The 21,972-nt window shown below is 41.7% G+C and overlaps 1 protein-coding gene across 2 annotated transcripts; it reads right to left on the reverse strand.

Annotated features, from left to right (window-relative positions):
* Nucleotides 1–257: 257 nt before the first annotated feature.
* On the reverse strand, nucleotides 258–21,519 carry tbc1d5 (TBC1 domain family, member 5). Of its 2 annotated transcripts, XM_071499531.1 has the most exons (23): nucleotides 21,411–21,519; nucleotides 15,915–15,967; nucleotides 15,366–15,484; nucleotides 14,531–14,588; nucleotides 14,251–14,359; nucleotides 13,931–14,020; nucleotides 13,509–13,583; nucleotides 12,645–12,712; nucleotides 12,436–12,538; nucleotides 11,894–11,982; nucleotides 11,701–11,751; nucleotides 11,450–11,519; nucleotides 10,453–10,625; nucleotides 10,211–10,353; nucleotides 9,389–9,495; nucleotides 6,358–6,440; nucleotides 4,801–5,114; nucleotides 4,543–4,605; nucleotides 2,989–3,197; nucleotides 2,644–2,743; nucleotides 2,368–2,447; nucleotides 2,007–2,264; nucleotides 258–1,555 (listed from the first exon to the last, which is right to left on the reverse strand). In XM_071499531.1, exons 3-23 carry the CDS (start codon nucleotides 15,463–15,465, stop codon nucleotides 1,253–1,255), a joined length of 2,646 nt encoding a protein of 881 aa, XP_071355632.1. In that variant the 5' UTR covers nucleotides 15,466–15,484; nucleotides 15,915–15,967; nucleotides 21,411–21,519; the 3' UTR covers nucleotides 258–1,252. The 2 variants fall into 2 exon arrangements, with proteins under 2 accessions (XP_071355632.1, XP_071355634.1); XM_071499533.1 differs by lacking the exon at nucleotides 4,543–4,605.
* Between the last annotated feature and the right edge of the window lie 453 nt (nucleotides 21,520–21,972).

Below are 21,972 nucleotides of genomic sequence, written 5' to 3' on the forward strand. Positions count from 1 at the left end.
ATATTAATTCCATGACAACTGGGCAGATGTCATCTGGGGATGAAGATTATGTGGTATTCATGAAAGCTCCAGAGCAGCTACTACATGGACCTTGTGTTGAGATTTTTCTCTCAATGGCTTTTTCTCAGGTCAAAACTTTCTTCAGTACTTCCTTTGATGGTGGTGGTATAAGTGAAATAATAATGTGATTTTTAATATGATTGTAAACCAACTGTGTATGTCTTCAAAGCAAGCAAAGCATTCCCAAAACAAACAAGTTGTATTCAGTGAGTAGCAAGAGCGATGTAGTTTTATTGGTCTAGAGTTAATTATGCTGAATGGGCAGCTAGAGGGACATTCTTTGTGTGTGCTGCATTACATGGTTTCCATAGGACATGAGAACAACTCAGCTGAGAAATGAGAAGTTTCAATAACCACATTAAAATGTCCACATTGGAATCAATTTTAAAAACAAAAAGGAAATAAAGACTTACTCCATAATTTAATAATTTTTTATCCAGGAAACTATGGGTCTACGGGTTAAAAATAATGTCTTAAAAAAAAGAAAAGCGAACAAAAAAGAATAAGATCACAGAGTCAGGTTTTGTTTGGTTGAGATAAGATAAAATAATGGTCAGAGGCACTGGTTCAGGAGGGGGAGAAAGCTGCCCTCAACAACTGACAGGAGGACATCGCCCTCCTTTCCTTTTGAGCATTAGAGAAGAGAGCTTCCTCTGTAAGGACAGACAGACCAACATAATGCAGGCGGGGGTATGGCCAGATCTCCACATTCAGGAGAAACAGAGAATCACACTCTCCATCAGTACGGTAGGCTTTTTTTTTGGGGTGGAGGGGGGGTTCCTTCCCTGAAGTTTGAGGTCCAACTTTACACAGTAATCATGTAGTGATAGGGTAAGCAGTTCAATGATGCCCTCTCTTTGTAGAGCAGAGCACTACAGTTAAATGAGTGACAGTACAGACATTATGACACAGGCATTAGGCAGATGAGATAGCATACAGCATCAGCTCAGACAGGACTGAAGTGGCACAGATGACAGTTAAAGAGACAGAGTATAAGGTATTTGTGACTCAAAGTGTCACAGTCCACATGTGCAATTTTCTAGCCGACAGCAGCTCCAGCGGTGCACCGCCAAAAGCCGCAGATTCCCCCTCTGATCCCAAGTCAGTTTTCTTTTATCACACCCTCAGAATGGGATGTGATACAGGTATGAGAGGAGGAGGAGGAGGAGGAAGAGAGGGGCGATTTGCTCGTTCACAGGTCATTCGGGTTGACGATGGTGAAGTCAGAGTCCTTGCTGTGGGTGGAGCCCTCGTCCGGGCTGGAGGAGCCTGAGGTGGTGCCAGCCATCAGCGGGTCGTGGAAGGTCCCGGTTGCGCCCTCAGGTTCCATTCGCACCAGGCCGCGTCCTCGCCTGATCGGAGGGGTGTGCTCAGCTGCAGCCCTTCTTCCTCCTCCTCCTCCTCCTCCCTCAGCGGCCTGCAGATCTCCATCCTGGGACACGAGGATGTAGTCGTCCCAGTTTTTACTTCCCTCTGAGCCAAGGGAAGACGCCACCTGCACAGATTGACATAGGTAAAAGGCTGCATAATCATAGCCTGCTGCTTCTTTGGTCCTAAAGCTCAATGTATTAAAATGGAACAAAAGACAGACTCCAAGGAACATGTGACTAAGCATTTTCATTCAGCAGCTGCTGTATTATGAAGCATCATTCTGGGTTTGATCTATTTCTAATGGGGCAGATTTAGTGTCACATGGTCTAATCCTGCAAAGAATAACATTCTGGTACAAACATTGGATCATTTTTTGCACACAGGGAACAATTTATTGGAATGAAGAGGATCGGATTTAAAGGCGTTGAGTACTGGATCAAAGGGTCAGACAATTTCATGGAACAATTGAAAACTAATCTTGTCTGAACTGAGTGTTAAACTGTAGTTAAAACCAACACAACTAAAATAAGTGCTCTTAATTTGGTAGTCTAGAAGAGGACTGATCAACTATTAACCTGTTGCTCAGGTGGGGTCGTCGCCTGCTCCTCCTCATCTTTCTCGTCCGTGCTCACGCTCCCATCTAGATCAGAGTCCCGGCTGCGCCTGCTGTTTCCTCGCTGCTGGTGGCCACTGTGGTGACTGTTGGCGCTCAGAGTGGTTTCAGCGGCTGCTGTGGAGGTGTAGTGATCGTCAGCGATGGTGATCTCCTCGTTCTCCTCAGCCTCCAGCTGGCTTTGGTTGAAGCGCAGTGCCCCCTTCAGGATGTCTTTGATCTGTCAGGATGAAGAGCAACAGAGAACCAGAAAAGATAGAAGAGCATGATTACATAAGCACACCCTCAACATTAATGCTCAGTGTGCACAGATGACACTTTACCTGTTTGAGTCCAGCCAGTGACACCAGGACTTCATCCTCTTTCTCCAGGTGTTCTTGGAGAATCACTTCCTGGATTTTACCTGTGGAGATAAAGTAAATGAGCTACGATTTTGGGAAAATTATTTAAGCCACCAGTCCAATCAATTTTTCCACTCAAATCTAAATACATTTCTATAAATCAAATACTTCATTGACCTTTTTCCAGATGCAGGAACACAACATTAATTATAAAATGCTTTTTAAAAAGAAGATTTGATCATCTGCAGCTGAACTCACAGATGTGTGTGTTCATCATCTTAGCACAGTATTTGCTCATGGCCTCCAGGTCGTTGATCTGGCCCTGCAGGAAAGATACCTGAGCTTCCAGATCCTCCTCCTGTTGACAACACACACAGAGACCAGATTAGATGTAGAATGGGGGGGTAAAGGAGTTTGGTAACTGAGGGTTAAAAGAGAAGGAGAAGAAACCCACAGAGCAAAGGTTAAGGTTGAAACTTTGAGAGAAAATGAGAAGGTTTGACGGACAGAGAGCAAGACAGACACAAAGACATGTGGACAGTCTGACAGCTTGAAAAAAAAAATTTAAGGTTACTGGAACAGACAGCAGGTTGAACAGCTCACCGGCTCCTTCTTGCCCATTGTTTTGCTGTGGGAGCGAGAGCGAGTGATGTTGAAGAAAGACTCTTTCTTGGTGGCGGAGGGGGGTGGAGAAGAAGTGCTGACATCACTGCCTCTGGAGGGGGGGAGGGGTGGGGAGGCAGTGGGCTGTCCTCGCCCACCAGAGAGACTTTCGATGCTGGGAGAGGAGCTGACTGTCCTGGAGCTTTGCCCTGATAGAGAGAGAGAGAGAGATAGGAGGCCGAAGGTAGGAAGTTAACGCTCTAAGAAAAAAAGAAAATATGAAACTATGATCCAAAAACCCCTCAGCTTTTGCAACAGAATGATGTGCATGAGTATGGATGTTTTCTTGGGATGAGTTTAAATGATAAAATCATTTAAACTTAAGGTCCACCTACTAGCTCCCTGATGAAACCCTAAGATGTGGTTGAAAACCTGGTAAAAGTTAGTAAGTGGACCTTGATTATTATTACATAATACTACAGTTTACAAAGGTTAAAAGAAGAGACACGATGTATAAATGTGTCCGTATCTAAATAAACAATGAGATGTTGTGGGTAAAATGTTTTTAACATCTAATATCTAAATTAAGGAGGAGAAGGGCACGACAAGAACTTGAAGCCTGGAGTGAATCACTGGACTAATACATAGACTTTTTCAGTTTTTAATTCCAATAAAGAATTTGTTAAATATAAAAAAGCAAGTTTAAATCAATCAATTAAATTTGAATTTTGATGATGCAGTAATCCACACAAAGTTAAAATAAATACATCTGCAAGATCATTAGATTTGCCAATAATTCGGTGTCCTTATTCCGTCTTTAAATGATTAATGAATGAATGAATTTCAAAATGGAACAGCACAATCATTCTTTATTATTCCGTACAATTATGCTTGAATGTCTCAGAGCTCTAATTGGCCAGGTGTCACATGTTGGCAGGAGTCATGTGTAGACTTGGGCCAATCGGAGCTTCCACAGCTGCTTTGTGAATGCTGTTCATTAATCCATCATTTAAATGCAAATTTAATCAATCATTTTATAATAACCTTTTCCATTTATTAATGTATTAATAGGCTTTAATTAAAAACTGTAAGTCTATAATTATTCTACACTCCATAGAAGAAGCACAAGAGGAAACCAGTGTCTTTGAATTTCTGCATGAATGCAAACGGACGCAGACAAACCTGCAAACACAAGACAGACAATGATCTTTACAGCCACTGGTGTTATCAAAACAAAGCACAGACAAGCTCTGGAGCACATGTTCAAAGCAATGCTGGCAGCAGACACCACAACACATTTGTGAGGTCCATGATATCAGTTTAATTTCCCCTGATGAGGCGAGCTGTGATCTCCCTCTGCTGGTCACAGTTCACTATTACACGCTGCGTCCATGTACTGTAACATGTGCCTCACTAACAGCTAATCCAGCAGCAGAACAGACGACAAACCCTGTGTGCAGACATGCAACGGCAGTGAAACAAGAATAGATTAGTTTTGGAGGGGAGGGGGGAGCGCGAGGCAATCACACAAGTGGTTGCCATGGCAGCAGTTACCTTGTGTGTCAGTGTGAGTCTGGGCGGTGAGAGAGACCTGAGACACTCCACCTGAAACTACATCTAACACATAGGAGAGTCAAAGCTGATGCTGCCACAACCAGAGAGACCAATATTTTTTAAATCGATGCTCTGATCATCTGTACTGGTGTTAATGTGAACATGCAGCTACAGTTACACAACTGCCATCAAAAATGAGCAAAGTAGAGGTTGGTAAGTACGGAGCTGTCCTGGAACCATTTTCCCTCGGTCACTCACCTTTGCTGAGGTGGACCGGCATGCTCTCGGACTTGAGCAGGCGGTAGTGCTGATTCTGGGTGTGGCTCTGGGTCTGCATCTGAGCCTGTCCTGATGGGGGCTCAGCCAGCGGGTGAGACAGGGTGGGCGCAGGGGCCGAGGCAGGGGAAGTGGATGAGGAGGAGGAAGAGGAAGAGTGCACCTCGCTGTTGATTGGCGAGATGCCGCTGGACCCGCCCGCAATGGCTGGAGAGATGAGCTTCCTGCCGAAGCTCAGCAGGCTGCTGGAGACCTTGTTGATGTTGAGGGAGGCCGCTTTCGTACTGGAAGTAGAACTAGAAAACAACAGATTTAATTTGAGATTTAGAAGAAAAACAAGGGCCTACAGAGAGAACATGTTTGAAACCTTTACCTTCAAATACTGGAAACTTGGCTCCAAACCTTTATCCAAGGAGTGGATTTATTTCCTACCTTCCAGACAGCCAGACATTTCATTTTCTCCACAGAATGAAGCTCAGCTTGCAGAAACCTGAACCTTGCATTAAAATAGTTTCCATCACAGTGAACAATTCAGTCCTTTTTTTAGGGTAAAGTTGGTTGGTAACAAAATTATACAGATTATTACATTATATAAAGAGCGTACTACTTGCAACGCGTTTCAGCTGAAATATGTCCGTTCTTTGCTCCACATTAAACAAGAAGACTGTTTATCTGTGAGTACTGGCATTCAGTCAGTTCTGTTTAGATGATGACTGCGTGCCTGATACATAGCTTGAGTGCTTTGGAGTTGCGCATGATGCTACTGTAACAAAATTATAAGCCTGGCCATTAACAGACTCTTCAACAAGTGAGATTTCACAGTTGGTTGTCCTGAACTATATAAGATACAGGATCCTGCTGTCAGAAAATCATCCGATTGTTTCTTTGCTTTGAGAAACTTGCCACTTTGTGTTCTCAATTCCTGAATGTCAGAGCAAGACTGTTTTCAACAGTCCCCACTTCCCTACCCTGCAATGTTAACATACATTTGAAATCTTCATTCATTTATGTCAAATTCAAGCAAGTTTCGAGCCTCATTTTCACACAGCAATAACTAACAATGACTAGCTGTCTGAAGTATGGTAATGTATTGACTAATTACCTGTTTGAGTGACATGCCTGGGAGGTGTTCGGAAAACTACAACAGGAATTCAAACTAACAAACAAGCTGGAGGCAAGTCAGTGCAAACCCAACACTGTATGAGAACAGAAGCAGTAGAGGCAGAGACGTTTGGGCCATATTTACGCCATTCTGCAACATATGGATGGACGGTGGAGAAGCTGACTCTGCTGCATGAGTAGTTTTATCAACATTCTGGTCCTTTTTTCCCCCAATGTGAAAACAGATGAAAACTGAAATCTCTTATAAGCGCTGTGAAATAACTGCAATTTGAAACTGCACCAAAGTCTATCAATATAAGATAAACCACAACAATTCAAAAGGAGGCGCTAACTCATACAGTCTTTGTATGTATTGGGGAGAGGAATAGCTGTGTGTGTGTGTGTGTGTGTGTGTGTGTGTGTGTGTGTGTGTTTTACCGTGTGTTCATCAGGTCAGCTCCCCTTGTTTTGTAGTAATCCAGGTTCTGCTGAAACTGGTAGTTGACAGGTCGTGGATTGTTCTGCAATATGAGAGACAGAATAAACCATGTTTTTTTGTGTTAGCATATTTTACAGGTCAGAAAAAAATGTTTACTGTGTGCGTGACATAAGAGGGTAAACAGGTCAACTTAGAATCTGTATCTATGCATGACTAGGTAAACAAGCAGACACGTGTGCCTTGCTGTCTCTGAGTCAGTGCTCATGAGCAACAAGCCTCATTCCTGCCCCACCCAACCCCCTGCTATTGGGGATGACGACGCCCCCAGGTGTAACCGTGATGCGGACGTGGTGTGACATGGTCGTTCACCTGGAGGAGACACTGTCATGTTGGATCAGCACCTCCTTGGAGTTTCATCACAGGAAAACAGTGGACAGGAGTGTGGCGAGTTGTTGTGTTTGGGTTTATGGGTCAGTGGATTTGAAGGAGGAACAGAAGAAGGTTTGTACCGGGACAGTGAGGTGTCAGCTAAGGTCAAATACCTGGTAATGTCAGATTTTACCTACTAAGGCGTCAATGACTGGTTTTCATATAAAAGGGGAGAATGTGAATCCTCTGTATGTGAGGAGAAGTAAGAGAGCGACAGAGAACGAGGCCTGTGTGTGATTCCAAAAGAGAGAGTGAAACGAGTGTGCGACAGGGAAAATATACTAAGGGCTTCAAGGTGAAGGCAAAAAATTACAATCCTCATTTTGGCTGCTACATCCTGAGCATGTTTTATTTTTCAGAATGAAAACTAGGTTTCTGCACTTGGCAACTTAGCATATTTTCAAATTAACCAAGTGGAGGTTCTTGAGGTGGCGGCACCTTAGTCATGTCGATCTAATATTGCAAATAATTATTACAACATTGCAGCAGCCACCGCAATTAGGCAATCACATTTTTAGGAACTTAAAAGCTTTTATGTTCAGAGTCAGGGCAGAGACTTGCCTCTCAAACACTGAACCAGCGCACCCTTCTGCACTCAGGGACATGTTCACGTTAGTGCCAACATGGTATATGAGGAGGAGGATTTTACAAGTGAAGCCATGAAATTGTAGCTATATACGGCTTGTGAAAGGAGATAACCCATGTGACTGAGCTCTACAGTACGTCAGGCTCCGATCAGTTTGAAACCGACTGGGCAGCAATATTAAAAATCCTGTTCTAGCAGTATCTAATGATATCACTTTAAGTGGACAAATATGAGCTCCAAAGACCTCTAAGTCCTACTTAGATGAGAGAAACTTTAGAGACAAATTTCAATTCTTTTGCTGGACAACAAACTGGTGAGCTTCTCAGGCTCACAGAAATCTCTCAAAGTTTAAATGCAGCTGAAGTGGTCCACAGTGGCACTGATAAGATGCAGTGTCTTAGGAGAAATGGATTTAGTTTTAGTGATGGAACCACCACTGGACCTAGATGAACATCTTAACTGGTCTTGTTTCCTCTAGATATACAGCAACACTTCCTACTTTTTCTGTGCAGACCACTAACATTATTATTATAAGTCATTGTGAAAAGGTTGCTCCATCCCCTTTTCACTGTGCCCTGATCCCCCATATCATCATTGTGTTGTTGTTATCATTGTTGGGATATTGGTATTTTGAGTAAATGCTTCTATTAATTTTTCAGGGTTTGATAGATGGGAGATATTTTGTGTGGTGTATGTTGGAAGGGTTAGCCCACTTTGTATATTTTCAGTTGTCTGTCTGAGTGGGGTTAAGCAGCTGCTCAGTCAGGGAGAGAGGAAACAGGTGTGTGCTATCAGGTCCTTTTTAGAAGAATTTAGTGTGGGTAGTGGTAGTGTGGTGTTTGGGTGCTTGGGATGTCTAGCATTTTAGCTCACCCCCATACTTACCTGAGAGGGTTAAATGCAAGCCATTCAGTGTTCAAAGGAGAGAGAGAGATGTAGAGCAGGTGGCAGCTTGCTGTGAGGCTGCAGTTTTAGAATTTGTTTGTTATGGCTTAGGTTCTTTTTCTTTTTGAATTGCCCAGGATTTATTTTGGTCTTCTGTTTTGTAGTATTTTGTTGATAAAATATCATTTTTTGAGCACATACTCCTGCCTGCTGACAATGCTTTTTGAAACATCTTTTTAAAAGTTTCCAGTGCCCACACCATCATCTACCCTTTGCAGAGAGAGGCAACACCACAGTCATCTTCCAAAAATGTGGTATTTGTTGTTTTTGGTCAGTGTATGTCTGGCATTACTGGAAAAACAGTACAAGAGATCTGTAATTGTCACAACCATGATCTCTAATATGACTTTTATTCATGTATTACATAGTTTATATAGAGGCCTTATCATTCCATGTTTAACATGTATATACTCTGTCTGTGAAACTTCCTCTTATTAACTACGATTCCTCTCATAACGGCAATGACCGCTTCATTGATTGCACCTGTGCTTTACTGTAAATGCCTTAAAATTATTAACATGTAGCCACAGAAGTGTGAGGAACCGAAAGATTCGCTGCCAATTTTAACTTCACTTTTTTATTTTATTTTATTTTTTTTTAAAACACCTAAGCCCTTTTTCACAGATCAATAGAGCAGCAAACTACATGACTGTTCTTCGAGGATTTCAGCCCACCAGTTTGTCTTTGAGTGAGTGTTTCACTTCTGCAAATCTCCTCCGTCCTCTGCAGAAAACAAGTGAAATCGCTCTGTTCGCACACTATCTCCTCTGCTTTAATTTCTGAATAAAAGCAGCATCAACAGGCACACTGAGTCCAAAGTCAAGCTCCAGGAAAGTTATTGTATTTATTTCATTTTCATTTTCTGTGTAACGTTTCTCCCTTTTTCTTCTCCTTTTTTAACTTGTGACTGCTGAGGTGTAGTGAAAGTGTTTATGATACCACACCAGGACTTTCAGGAAACTGAAGTGCAACACAAACACATACACAATATCACTTGACAATATGACTACTCCTTGTGAAAACACAATCAACATGTATACCACAATTATGCTACATGTGTGGTTGCTTACTTTGGGATCCCGGAGGAACAGGGCCTTTTGGAGCAGAGCATTGATGTCTCCTATTGGAGGGTAGTGCATTAGCAGGCCCAAGCAGGTCTGGAAGTTACTAGCAATGACTGAAACAGGAAAACGAACACATGCAGAATTAGTTGCAGATAACTGATTAACAATCTCACCACAGAACCCTTTTAAATAAAGCACATATTCTCACAAGTTCAAGTTCCCTATTCAACTCATTTCAAATATTAGAGAGTGCATTCTGACTTCCTAAAACATGATGGCAACTTTAGCTGCATCTCTCTTCATCCAGGACACAATCAAGTGTGTCAAAGTTTAAAGTCTTACTATCAGTCCTTGCATCTCTTCCACCTGCATCCCTTCAGAAAAGCACCTCTCTGATGAAAGGCTTCCTCTTGGGTTATAACAGCACTATAATTCTTCAGATCAGTCTTTTGTGTTAAATCTTGGCAACTTGCAATTTGTATTTAAGTTTTTAATTTAAGTTTTTCCTCTCAAAAGTATGCTAACACACGGAGTTGAAAGTTCAAACTGTCTTGTTGCTTGTTATCTGTTCTAAATCGGTAAGAACTGAGTGTCTCAATAAAAGACACTTGAGCAAGGATGATGTTTGCTCACAAGAGCTGAAACCCATATCCTGTCTGTATGTATGGCAGCAAAAATCTACAGTCTTCTATTTAAAGCAGTATGACTCCATCTGATTAAATGAGGTGGAGGAAATAACATTCTTCCAGTTAAGTTTCTTATGAAATTACATGCTACATAGGAAACACATGGTGTTACTGGACTATTTCAGCAATAAATGGAGCGTACGGGCATCTCTGATGTAGAGCAGCATGGCCACAAAGATGTAGTCCACCAGGTCCAGAGTGATGCTGTCAGCAAACAGGGCGTCCCACACCACCAACAAGTCCTGAAGCGGAAACTCACGACCAAACAGCAGACGCACCCACCGGCTGAAGGACATAAAGATGGACAGAGTAACTGCATTTGTGCACAGCTGAGTGGTCAAGAGAGGGATTGGGCACACTGCAACTGAAGGTGTAAATACTGACATGCCGTAGATCTGTGGTGCGATCTCCAGCCGGTTGAGGTGCATGTGCAGTTCCACATCGTGCTTTTTCACCAGCTGGTCCTGGATGCGGTTGACTTTGGTCACTATGGCAACAGATGGCCCTGAGTCCTGGGGCCGAGCGAACGGTATGCTGGTCAGCATCTCTTCCTTACCCTTGAGGAGAAGATCATCATGTAATTAGTATATCATTATATAATCACCAATTTGCAGCATCTGTGTCTCTTTGATAAAAAATTACCACATGAAAAGGAGCAATAGTGGCAAATATAGAGTTTCTTTACAGTTGTCTGGGTTTAAACAAAAGTTTACTTTATGCAGGTTTTTTTCTCTTCAGATATTGAATCATACCTTTAAGTAATAATCCTAAAGAGTTTTATCAAATCATATATCATTTTGATACTATTTATGACCAGCTGTATTCATTCAATGTACCTAGATTCAATAATTATCTCTCTGTGTAATAGTTTCTATTGTCAGTGGCAGAGTCCGCCATTCCCATGCTGGATTCAAATTGAATACCTACACACGAGGGATTCACAGGAAATGATGTGTGAACCTAATCCTGTTTGTTGTTTGTTGCTAATGCGAACGCAACACTTACTAGTGCTGTTAGTTCAAAATAAAGGCATGAAATTAGAAACACAAGGTGTCTTTTATTGTGTAGCAGTAGGGCTGACAATGACCGTTCATCTACAAAACAATTTTTAGCTGTTCAGCTTTAAATATTGCAGACAGCGATGGAACAAGAAGGTGAAGCCACTGTTAGTGTTTGCTGTAGAAATAAACAACACTGTCTGTTACTATGGTAACCGCAGGTGTCCTCAAATTAACCAGGAGCGAAATCATAAGGATTACAACATATCATGTCATGATGTATCATGCCATGTCTTCATGATAGCACAATCAACCCATATTGTGTTGCAAAGCACAATTATTGCAATTACAATGTCAAAAGCAGTTCTTCAGATCACACTAACCTTCCTCACTTCCCTCTCAAAGCTTGAGAACCACGGCTCTGCGGTCTCCATCAGCTGTGAGAACATGGCACTGCAGACAGAGGTGTGTGAGTGTTTGTGGAGGGGAGAGAGGAAAAATGAGAAAACAAAGAAGGGACATATTGTGAGGTGGAAATCAACATGTAGACAAATTCCAATTATATGAAAAGTAATGAAATTTCTGGGCATATTATTCTTATCAGCTATTTCTCTATTATAAGGACAGTACTCACTAGGCATCGTGCTCCAGGTACTCTGGGTTCAACAGACACTTCATCTCCTCACTGTAGAGAAAAAAGGAGACCCCTTAAATTGACCTGTCCCCAAATAAACACAGAGCTATTTTGGCCTCTAACCAGAGAACGAGCTGCTGAAGCCCAGGCAGAAAGGCTGAAAGTTTCAGTTCCACAGCTGTGATGAACTGACCTGGGGCTGGCTGTCTCGCTGGCATGCTGGAAGGCTTGGTGGTCACAGTGTAGCACAAACACTATGGGAGCCAGCAACTCGTGCATCCCCTGCAGACAGACAGAAAGACACCAAGGTGGAGGTAGCGTAAGATGTAAGAGGGCAGAGAGAAAAAATATGGTTCATTTGTGGTCAGTCCTTCTTTAATAGTGATGCACGAGGTTTCTAATCTGTGATGACAGGTTTAATTTAGATATTGTTAGCCACTGCCCGGCCATATGTCACTTCCAGTTTGCAAAAAAGATGCTATACAAGCCGGCTATTCATTTGCTGGCACCTGTTACAGACACTGATAATGATTAGGTTACAAAGGTGTTTTTGCTCTTTTGTCTGAGCTCACTGGGCACGAAGAAGCCCACGCACACAGACACACACATGCAAGCCTCAACTATCAACATCGAGAGGCGTTAAACGGATCCATGTTGAAAAATACAGTGACGTTCAGAATGTTGCCTTTAAGTTTTGTGAATGAGTTGCTGTTGTTTGTCAGTGTCTCTCTGCACCTGTTTATACAGTAACTGTTCATTTTCTCTGGCATAACAGAAGAGAATGTCCGTCAGCTTGGTCCTCACATCCTCATCCTGGAAGTAACGGATCTCAGGGAACCTTATGGAAATGGTAAAAAAAAAAAAAAAAAAAAAAAGATAGCAGGGGTTTAGTTCAGGCTGACAGCAGAAGAAAAATAAATAAACAGACAGGTGATGATACTTACGTTCTCAACACGTCCTGTTTGACCATCCCCTTCAGCTCTTTATCCTGGAAGAACTTGTTCCACAGGCTCTGGACAGAAGAGGGAAAAAAAAAATTGCACAGTAAGTTGCTACATTTTCGCCTGGTGTCCACACTTTTGTAAAGTCTGGCGAGCACCTACAACTGAGACTTTTGAAAACGATGACATAGACACACCGAGTCGCTTCCTGATTGGGTCTTATCAGTCTTGACTACCAGTGGTGAAAGCAGCATGGATAACAAATTACAAGCTTTACTGACCTTGTCTTTGCCAGCAGCTGTTGTGCAGTGAAATTCTGCATTGTAACGCTACAATTTCCTTTGCTATTCCTTGTCAATTGTATTCCAGTACCAATCAGAAAAAAAATATTTGAGATACTATATTATCTTTACGGTTACTACCAAATTGCATAGTTCTTTCCAGGGAACGTTTACGTTGCGTGGCGTCACTGTTATGTCTTGTTGTATGTGTTGTTGCTCTGTTATTATGAGTGTGACTCTCTGAGTGCACGTCATCACTCAACCAGAAACTGTAAGAGGTAAAAAAAAACTATGCAATTAATTGTGAGATGAAAAAAAAGACCATTAGTTTTTGGTCATTTTTAAACATTTTATTTATTGCCTAATCCAACATGAATTCAATGGCTTTATAATTACTTTAAGAAAATCTGTTCATGAATCACTGAAACAGTCTATAATTATTGTAATGACTCAGTCTGGGGGGAATGTATTAGGGTCACATTTTACATGCAAATATGTAACAGCTGATGAATAGATAGAAATTCGGAGACTGAACAGCGCACACACACACACACACACACACACACACACACACACACACTCTTACCCCCTCATCCTGGGATAGCGGGTTGTTGACCACCAGGTCCTGCTGGCCTGCAGCCTTGCGAGGGTTTGTGATGTGCTGAGATAAAACATGCACTGCCATTAATTACAGCACAGATCAGTGATGGGCTGCACTGCCTAAAAATGCATGACCATATTGTGACCCGAGATTCCTTAAGTGCAGCAACATGTAGAGAGTTATAAGTCCTATTATGTTTAAAATGTCTGTGGTAGCTGAAACAGTGACCTCATTCCTTAATTAATGAACAAAATACATAAAACATTTATTCTGACTACCATATCTAGAAAAATAATTTGGGAGATAGTTTACACCATAATGCAGTACAAACTGCTGAAGAAACACAAAGAGCTACTGCAACGTTTCCCATCATGCTGAAGGAAATTGCCACAGGGTGGCGCTCTCACCGTCTCTTTGATCTTCTCATACTGGGCTCGGAGCTCCTTAGTCTTGTTGATCCACTGCCCCTTGTCTTCAGGAAGAACCTCCAGATACAACTGCAGACATACAGGACACAGGATACTTCATGCGACCTCAACAAGAATTTCCCTCTCGCAGACGTCACAAACACGCTCAATATCGACACTTTCAAAACTAAACTCTAGGCCTCTGTTTCCACCAAAAAGGTTTGCAAACTGCCAGAACTGCTGACTTTTCTGAGGAAGGGAAATTGGCAAAGCCCCTTTGATCAAACTCGATAGGTCTGCTTGATCCGTTTGGCAGTTACCTTCCAGCACACGCTCCGAAAGCGGCTGCTCCTCAGTCGACCGTTGATGCCTGCCTGCCGGATCCTGGCCAGGTAATTACTGTTGAGGAACAAGTCGTCCCATTCTTTCCTGCGCAGGGGAGGGGAGGCACAGGACAAGGAGATTTATGAGCTTCTCAACCCAAATTGGGCATGGTATTCCATCTTATGTGTCATCCAGCAGTAAACTGGGAGGCTGGAGCAGTGAATTGGGCCAAGAGTTTATGGTGCACTCACATGAGAAAAAACGGGAAACACTCACCTGTATGAGAGGAAGGTTGACTGAGACTGTGAGAAACTGCTGCTGTCAAGAGATCCTCCTGTTCAAACAGGCACAGACACAACCACAAGGGGGTGATGTAAACAAGGAGAGAAACAAGACATCAATAATTTTTAAAGCTTGTGAACACAGGACCATAAACAAAAACATAACCTTTGACAACTGTAACAAAAACTGGCCTGTTTACTGCTTCCTAATGACCCATCGGTTATATTTGGGGCATCTTTTTCATGTCACGCAGGAGACAGGAAAGAGCCAGAAGCAAGCAGAGTGACTGCAGAAATTACTTCTCTTTGTCTTTATTGGTGGTAATAAGTCTAATTTGGCCTGCAGGTGAACACACATTCAAGTCAGAGAGCTGTCTATCAACATTAGTTACAGGAGTAGATCATTCCACAGGGACACTCAGCATGAATATTCATCAGTTCCACAACATGCCAGCCCCCAACATTTTCTCTCTCTCACGAGTAAACATAAAAAACACCTCAGCCCGGGGGCGTTGCCAGCCACGACTGTGACTCACACTTCACAGTCAGCTCCAAAATTTCTTTTTTATTATCTCTTCATATCTCGTACTCCAACTAATTCGACTGATGACTTCCTCTTACACTCCATGCCTCATCTACTGGTAGGAGCCTCTTTTAGGACTCTCTAAAATGTACGCAAAAACCCAAATAAGAACAGTCCCATTACAGAGGAAGCACTAGTATGTTATGGTATAAGTCCAAGTCCTACAACATGCAACTCAAAGCCTAATATCAGCCACGGGTTGTATGAAAAATGTAACCCTGAGAAATGTCAATGAGAGTTGACGTACTGCTGCGGTTCTTGTTGAAATTGTGTAGAGGGTCGAACCCCGTCTCCTGCTGCTCGTCTGTCTGGAGCGGGTGGCGAGTCTCGAAATTGGGATGCTGCATGACCGCGACCCAGCCGGACCTGAAGAAGGAGATAGCAAAGAAAACAGAAAAAAAAGAGAGAAATAAACCAGAATTAAATCTCAGGTTAGCACAACAAAATAGATAACAGATAATGAAGAGACTAACAGAACAATAAACCAAACTTTGGGCATCTCATGTTACGTTATGCATGACTTTTGAACTCCCAAAATTCTCATCCCAAAAGGGCAAAATAAAACGCAATAGATTTCCTCAAAACTGACTCTACCGATAAGGAGACTGACCTTCAATCAGAGACTTTGCTGACAGGTGGCTTCCCTGTTTTAGTCTTCAAAAGGCTGTTCTCTAGCAGATCCCGACCTCTGACCTCTCCAGAGAGGTGCAGTTAAAAACTAGCTGCAGTGATCAATAACATGTCCCTACGACTAACTTACATTTAATCACCCATGAACTGTTATCTCAGCACTTACTGTCACAGCCTTGTGATTCTCCACAGCCTCAGACTAAGAAGAAAAGGATGACTCTGCAAGAAGGAGGAACAATGGTGAAAATAAATAATCTTCAGCTTGAGGGGAAATAAACAACAAGGCAGTTAAAGGGGCAAAAAATGATTTCATGTCTTTGAAGTCAGTAAAAAAAAAAAATGAAGAGTAGGTGAACAACAAATGTAATGTATTAACATCCAGTGATTACAGTGACCTCAGATGCCTTTAAACACAATGTTCCTCTCTGCTATGAAAAATATTTTGTTCAATATTGTTTTCACCAAAATGAACGTGTTGTTTGTTTATCTTATAATTTTCAGTGGCTGACAGTGTTAGTGGCTGCAATCTCTCGCTCTCCGTACTGACAATGTTTTGATCAGTGAAAGAACAGAGTTTCAAGATGATTGATGTCAGAGGAAACATCAGTGAGACTCAGCTACATGTTTGAGCCTCAGTCAGACCCAGACTTAAATGAGGAATGTGGTGTGCACCAAAATTGGTGACTAGCAGACATGTCAGAACTGTTAGCAATGTTAGCACCTTTTTTTCTGTTCATGCTGTTTGTTAGCAAGCAACTGGCAGTGGCTGAAAGAGTGTTAGTGGTTGTGCTAATGCAAACTCTGGCTCGCTGTACTGACAATGTTTCGAGTTTATTTTGCCTTTATTCGTCCCTGCAAGTTGACGCGATTGGTTCCTTAGTGGTTTTGTGTAGAAATCCCTGGCTGTCTGAATCTGTTTTTGTGAGACTGTCATTGGTTCACTGCAGTTACAAGGTGGAAATGTGAAGCCATGCTGTTGACTGCTAATTCCACTCATGATATGTTTTGTATTATTATTATTATTATTATCATTATTATTATTAAAAACATCACATGGATGTTAACAAGGTTAAAAACTTGATTTTAATCGGAGGGGGTTTTAACACTGACGATCAAACAGACGCCTGCTTACCTTTTGCATTTAATAGAACTTCACAGCATAAAATAAGAGACACTGTTACAGTCAGTGAAGAATAGCTTAAATGAACAAGAAGCAGTTGAGCTGCATGATGCTTCACCACACTCTGTCACTGTGACATATTCAACATAAGCAGTGATGCTATCGAGGTCATTAAGTAGGCAAATTAGTGCATTAATTAAATATTCTTATGTCAACAGACTCGTCTTCACAAAACACATAAACAGTGCAGTGCATCTGAAACAATGAAGGAACTATTGACAGATCCCAGAAAATCAGTTGTACCTTTAAAAATGCAAATATACACTGATCGGTCACATTAAAACCAACTACCTGTTTTCATGTTTGACCGATTGGTGTATATAGCAAAGTATTGCATGTACGCACATAGTAAATTTAAATACTCAAACAAGTACTCAGTACACAGACAATGATAACAGTTACAGCAACAAATCACATTCAACCAGATGTTTATCCAACCAATCAGCTTACAGTCTGTAGTGGTGAGTGATCCTGTTAATTCTATCAATAATCAGCACAAATGTTTCAGAGTTTACTAACAGAAGCAACAAAACTATGTGCTCATGTATTAGAAAATAGTTGATTAATAGTCTCTAGTGATGAAACAACTAATTGGCCAATTGATTAATTGATGGACAGATAGTAAAACAACTGATTGTTCACATCATTTATATATCATATCATCATTTCATCATTTATAAATATCTGCGTGTTTTTTTTAAACATTATAAAATGACAATCTTTGTTGGTTGGACAAAACAGGAAATCTGTAGCTGTCACTGTGGGCTGTTAGAAATCCCACTGAGATTTTCTGACATTTTATACACTAAACCATTAATTGATTATTTAATCAGTTTTATCACGACATTCGTCTGCTACTTTTCTGATAATCGTTTCAGTCATTTTTCAAACACTCACTGGTCTGAGATACTCCACTTTGATGATTTGCTACTTTTCTCTATTTTAAATCAATATAAAATAAATATGTCTGGGTTTTGGACCGTTTATGTGGCAATTTATAAGTTTAGGTCAAACTGTCCAGTCGAGAAGCAGACAAAGCAGGCTTCACGTAAAAACTAATATTTCAACAATCTGAGGGGTTTTGTTATTAGTGACAAATTATGTCCTAACCAGAAATACTCATGTTTGAAATACACAGAACAAAACATTACAAGTAAAATATGATTAAAAATCTTCATCAGGTAAATCATGAGCCAGCTCCTCCCTGCCAACAACACCAGCTCTGAGAAAAGTTTTACTTTCTCTGTGAGACATCACAATCTAGGTTAACCAATTCTGCCTCCATTCTTTATCCGGCTTGGGATTATTCCCACGTTTATGAATATGTTTAGCCTAATACACAGGCCTACAGAATAGCACGCTTCCACGGAGCATTATGGGTTTTTTTTTTTTGCTTATTAATTGTGGAAATAACACAACAAAGGCATCTCTTAAACCTATTAACCATGTGAATGGAACACCGCTCGATAAATCAGCTACACATGCCATCAAAATAGAAATGATTTTATATGCATAATGTATGTGCCTGTTTTCTTAGGAAACATCTGTTCTCCTCAAAGACTAATGCTCTCCTTAAGTCAGTGCGCTTTTCCTCCCTTCCCTCATAAATATGACATTATACCATTAAATAATCGTAACTAATCCACAACAATAGGGAAAAACAGAAAAGAGGAATGTTGTGAATAGATACCTCCAATAATAGCCTGTTTTCTTAGTTTTACTTTGAAAGACTGACATGAAAGATTTAAAGTCTCCTGAGCAGCCCCAAATATAAAAGTAGACACCTCACACAGAATATTAATTCATATTATCACTTTCTGTCTAAAATCTGACTCGGAAGATATTTTAAGGCACATTTTTTCCCTACAGGCCTGCAAACACAACCACTGCTTTGTCCCTTCTTTCCAAAAATAAAAAGTCATTCTAAACTTTCTAAAGAGGCCATCACAGATCACTCGCTGTGCTTTGAGGAGGTGTGTCTTGTGTGTGTGAGCCTTTGTGAGTGAGTGAAAGATGATGCGGGTAGAAGACTCCAGGCCTCGCCGTGTTAGCACAATCTTGCCTGAAGCGAGTCTTCTCTTAGCCTGCTGCTGCCTTCATTACTTCTTCCCAGAGTCGAACGTGAAACGACATCCTAACTTTACTACATAATAATCAAGGCAAATTAGCTTCTGCATAATTTACTTCACAGCACCTGGAGACACCTCAATAATTCAAAACACGAATCTTTCATGAAATAATCAAATCAATACATAATGAAATGCATAAATAAATCAACAGACAAATAACACTGCGTCCATCTGTTCTGAGGTAGAGGATCTGTTCCTGGGATTTACAACAACCAGCCCATGAAGCTAAATCCAAACTGTAGCCTTTACATTATCTAGTTACATACATTAACACCTGTCATCAATTTTCTTTTCGACGTTAGTGCCTCAAACATGACTTCAAAGGAGCAATGGGTATGTTTCGGATTCGGTGAACCAAACCAATGTCAACCCTATTCCTTCAGTAATCCTCATTAATGTGGGCTCCATAATACTTCACCTTCTCTTTACTCTGTCACACATTCAATCTGACAAAGTAATATTCACTTCTGCTCTTCAAAACATACATGCAGGTTTTGGTGATGTATTAAGATCCGTTTTAACACTGAGGTGTCATGAAAAAAAAATGTAGAGAAAAGCTTCAGCCTGCTCCACACCCATTGGTCTAAAGGCACAAAGGCTATACTATTCTGAAACTTAAGCCAGATTAGTCGATTGTATTAAATGTTTTGCTGAAGTGCCTGTAGATTTTCCATTTTTAATTCAAACTGTAGGTTCCCTGAAATAAACAGGCTGCAGCCGTGTTTCGTAGTTTGAAAATGGTTTTCATCACTTCTCAAACAAGTCCGGACTTTTAAGCATTTAGTAATGACATTAGTCATCAGCTGAACCCGTCCACTTCTCCTTATTTCAGCTCAACCATTGCCAGAGCAGTTTCATGCAAAATAGCTTCAGAAAAAGAAACAGGACATGGGCTCCTTAGAAGATGAATATTCAAAAAGGATTCAGCTAACCGTGATGAGGGAAGCTGTCACTGGCAGCTACAGTCAGAGAGGCAGATTGCAGTTCAGTCAAAGTGAAACACCCCAGTTAAACAAACTCACATGCCTCTACTTCAGCACACAGCGAAAGCCTAGGAGCCTTCACAGTCACATGCTCCGCAAGAGGCTGGGAACATGCTTGAGACCTCAACCTTAGCAAAATACCATAAATTTACTGGGACTTGACTGATTCAATTACCAAATACATGAGAAGAGATGAAATCTGACAGACATCTGTCTGTATACAAGAACCAGAGCTGTGGTTCCCAACCTGGGGGTAAGGACATCCACAAGGAGTCACAAGATCAATCTGAAGAGTGGCATGTTTTCCCTCTGATCTTAGCTTTTTTCCCCCCTGGGAATTACTGAATAATTTTATGTCACAGGGGCTCTCGAAACTATTCCAATAAAAGAAGGGGAAAAAATTATTCTGGTGGAACTGCTCACAACTGACTTATGCAACTAGTGCCGAGGGGTGGAAAGCGGCTTCGTTCTAACAGGTCACAAGTCGAAAAGGTTGAGAACCACTGCACTAAAGAGAAAAGACAAGAATAAGGAAGAAACATTTAAAAATCCAGGAAGACTCTATGATTTGCAGAAACAGACCCTGAAGTTCAGCCACTACTGACCAGCCAGCCATTTCCTCTCACCGTCTCTGCTGGTGTAATGCAGTAAATGTAAATGTGACTTTAAAGAGGGTGAACAACTGAGCCTCTGGACATTTCTTCAGTCCTACATAGCTCACAGAGACCGACTGTACTCTCCCAGCACACATTTTCTCTGCATGGTGGAGAGGCGTGTGAAAACGCATTAAGCCGTGCAGGCAGGCAGCACTGGCGGCTACCAGCCCTCTGCACTGCCCCGGACCCATCACTGAACCTGGCAGCCAGGGTGGCCTGCACGAAAACGAGCAAACAACCGCACAACCCACGTTTTCTTCTTTAATTTTGACATTATTGTTACATTACAGCACCGGCAATGTCATTATAATCTGACATAAAATGCAAACAGCGCCCGTCTGTGATGCACCGCGGATTGTGACAGAAAGGATTATCGATGCAGGCCAAACAACAGCCGAGCTAGCTCGTGTCCCGTCTCGGCTGGCGACGGTGAAAGAAAGCTGAGCCAGTTAAATGAACTTACAGAGACATGCCGCCGTGTTGGCCTGAATGTGAACGCGAAACGATAGGAAGCGAGTGAGCTAATGTGGCGTTAGCCTGGCTGTTAGCGGAGCAGGCAGTGACCGAGCCGACGTGCGGGCCTGGAGCTACTTCCGATACACACGCACAGCTGCGGTACAAGCACCGGGCAAAGTGTAACAAAGCACACGGAGAGGGTGGCACAAGTGCGACGGCTGGCACAGAGCAATCCGTCGCCAGTATTGGTTTTAGTACCTGCTCGGTTCATGCAGGACTCCTCATCCTGCCGTGTCGGACTCTGCTGATTTGTAAACAGTAGCGGGTCAGGCGGATGTGCTCGGGACCAGCTGACTGGTCATGTGACCGGGGAGCTGAGGCCGGTGGGGCCGCTGTGTCTGCAGGTGGCTTTTGCAGTGCATTTACCAACTTATTTACATTTAATGCTGCTACATTATAATTCAGATGTAAATATAGTACTTTTATACTAATTTTGCAGCTAGTTATTCGTTTTTTATATAATATTATTTGTAATAAATATTAGCTACATCTGAAACATCTTCAGTGTTGCTTGCATGGCAATCCATCAATAATGCCAAGTAATATAATAGAACACGTATAATTTATAATAATGATGATGTAATGACTCTGATGTAACTTTCACTGTCAATATTTTAAAACACAAATACAGTATATAGAGTCGGTAATATTTCACTGATATTTGTAGTTCCACTCTTGGCAGACACAGGAAGACATCTACTGTATTACTGTTCATACAGCACCAGGATCTGGTCTCACATCTTTGCCCAAATATTCCCAG

The sequence above is a fragment of the Trachinotus anak genome, unplaced genomic scaffold (assembly GCF_046630095.1).
Source record: "Trachinotus anak isolate AG129_WGS33_773 ecotype Australia unplaced genomic scaffold, CSIRO_AGI_Tana_v1 ptg000016l, whole genome shotgun sequence".
NCBI classification, from domain to species: domain Eukaryota; kingdom Metazoa; phylum Chordata; class Actinopteri; order Carangiformes; family Carangidae; genus Trachinotus; species Trachinotus anak.

Bases quoted from the DNA above. Each gene is read 5' to 3' on its own strand.
- tbc1d5 (XM_071499531.1), bottom strand. From the start codon at position 15,465: ATGCAGCATCCCAATTTCGAGACTCGCCACCCGCTCCAGACAGACGAG. The intron at 11,520-11,700 runs GTGAGTACTGTC...CTCTGTCTGCAG, and splicing joins TACCTGGAGCACGATGCCTA to TGCCATGTTCTCACAGCTGA. The intron at 10,354-10,452 runs GTCAGTATTTAC...TATGTCCTTCAG, and splicing joins GCACCACAGATCTACGGCAT to CCGGTGGGTGCGTCTGCTGT.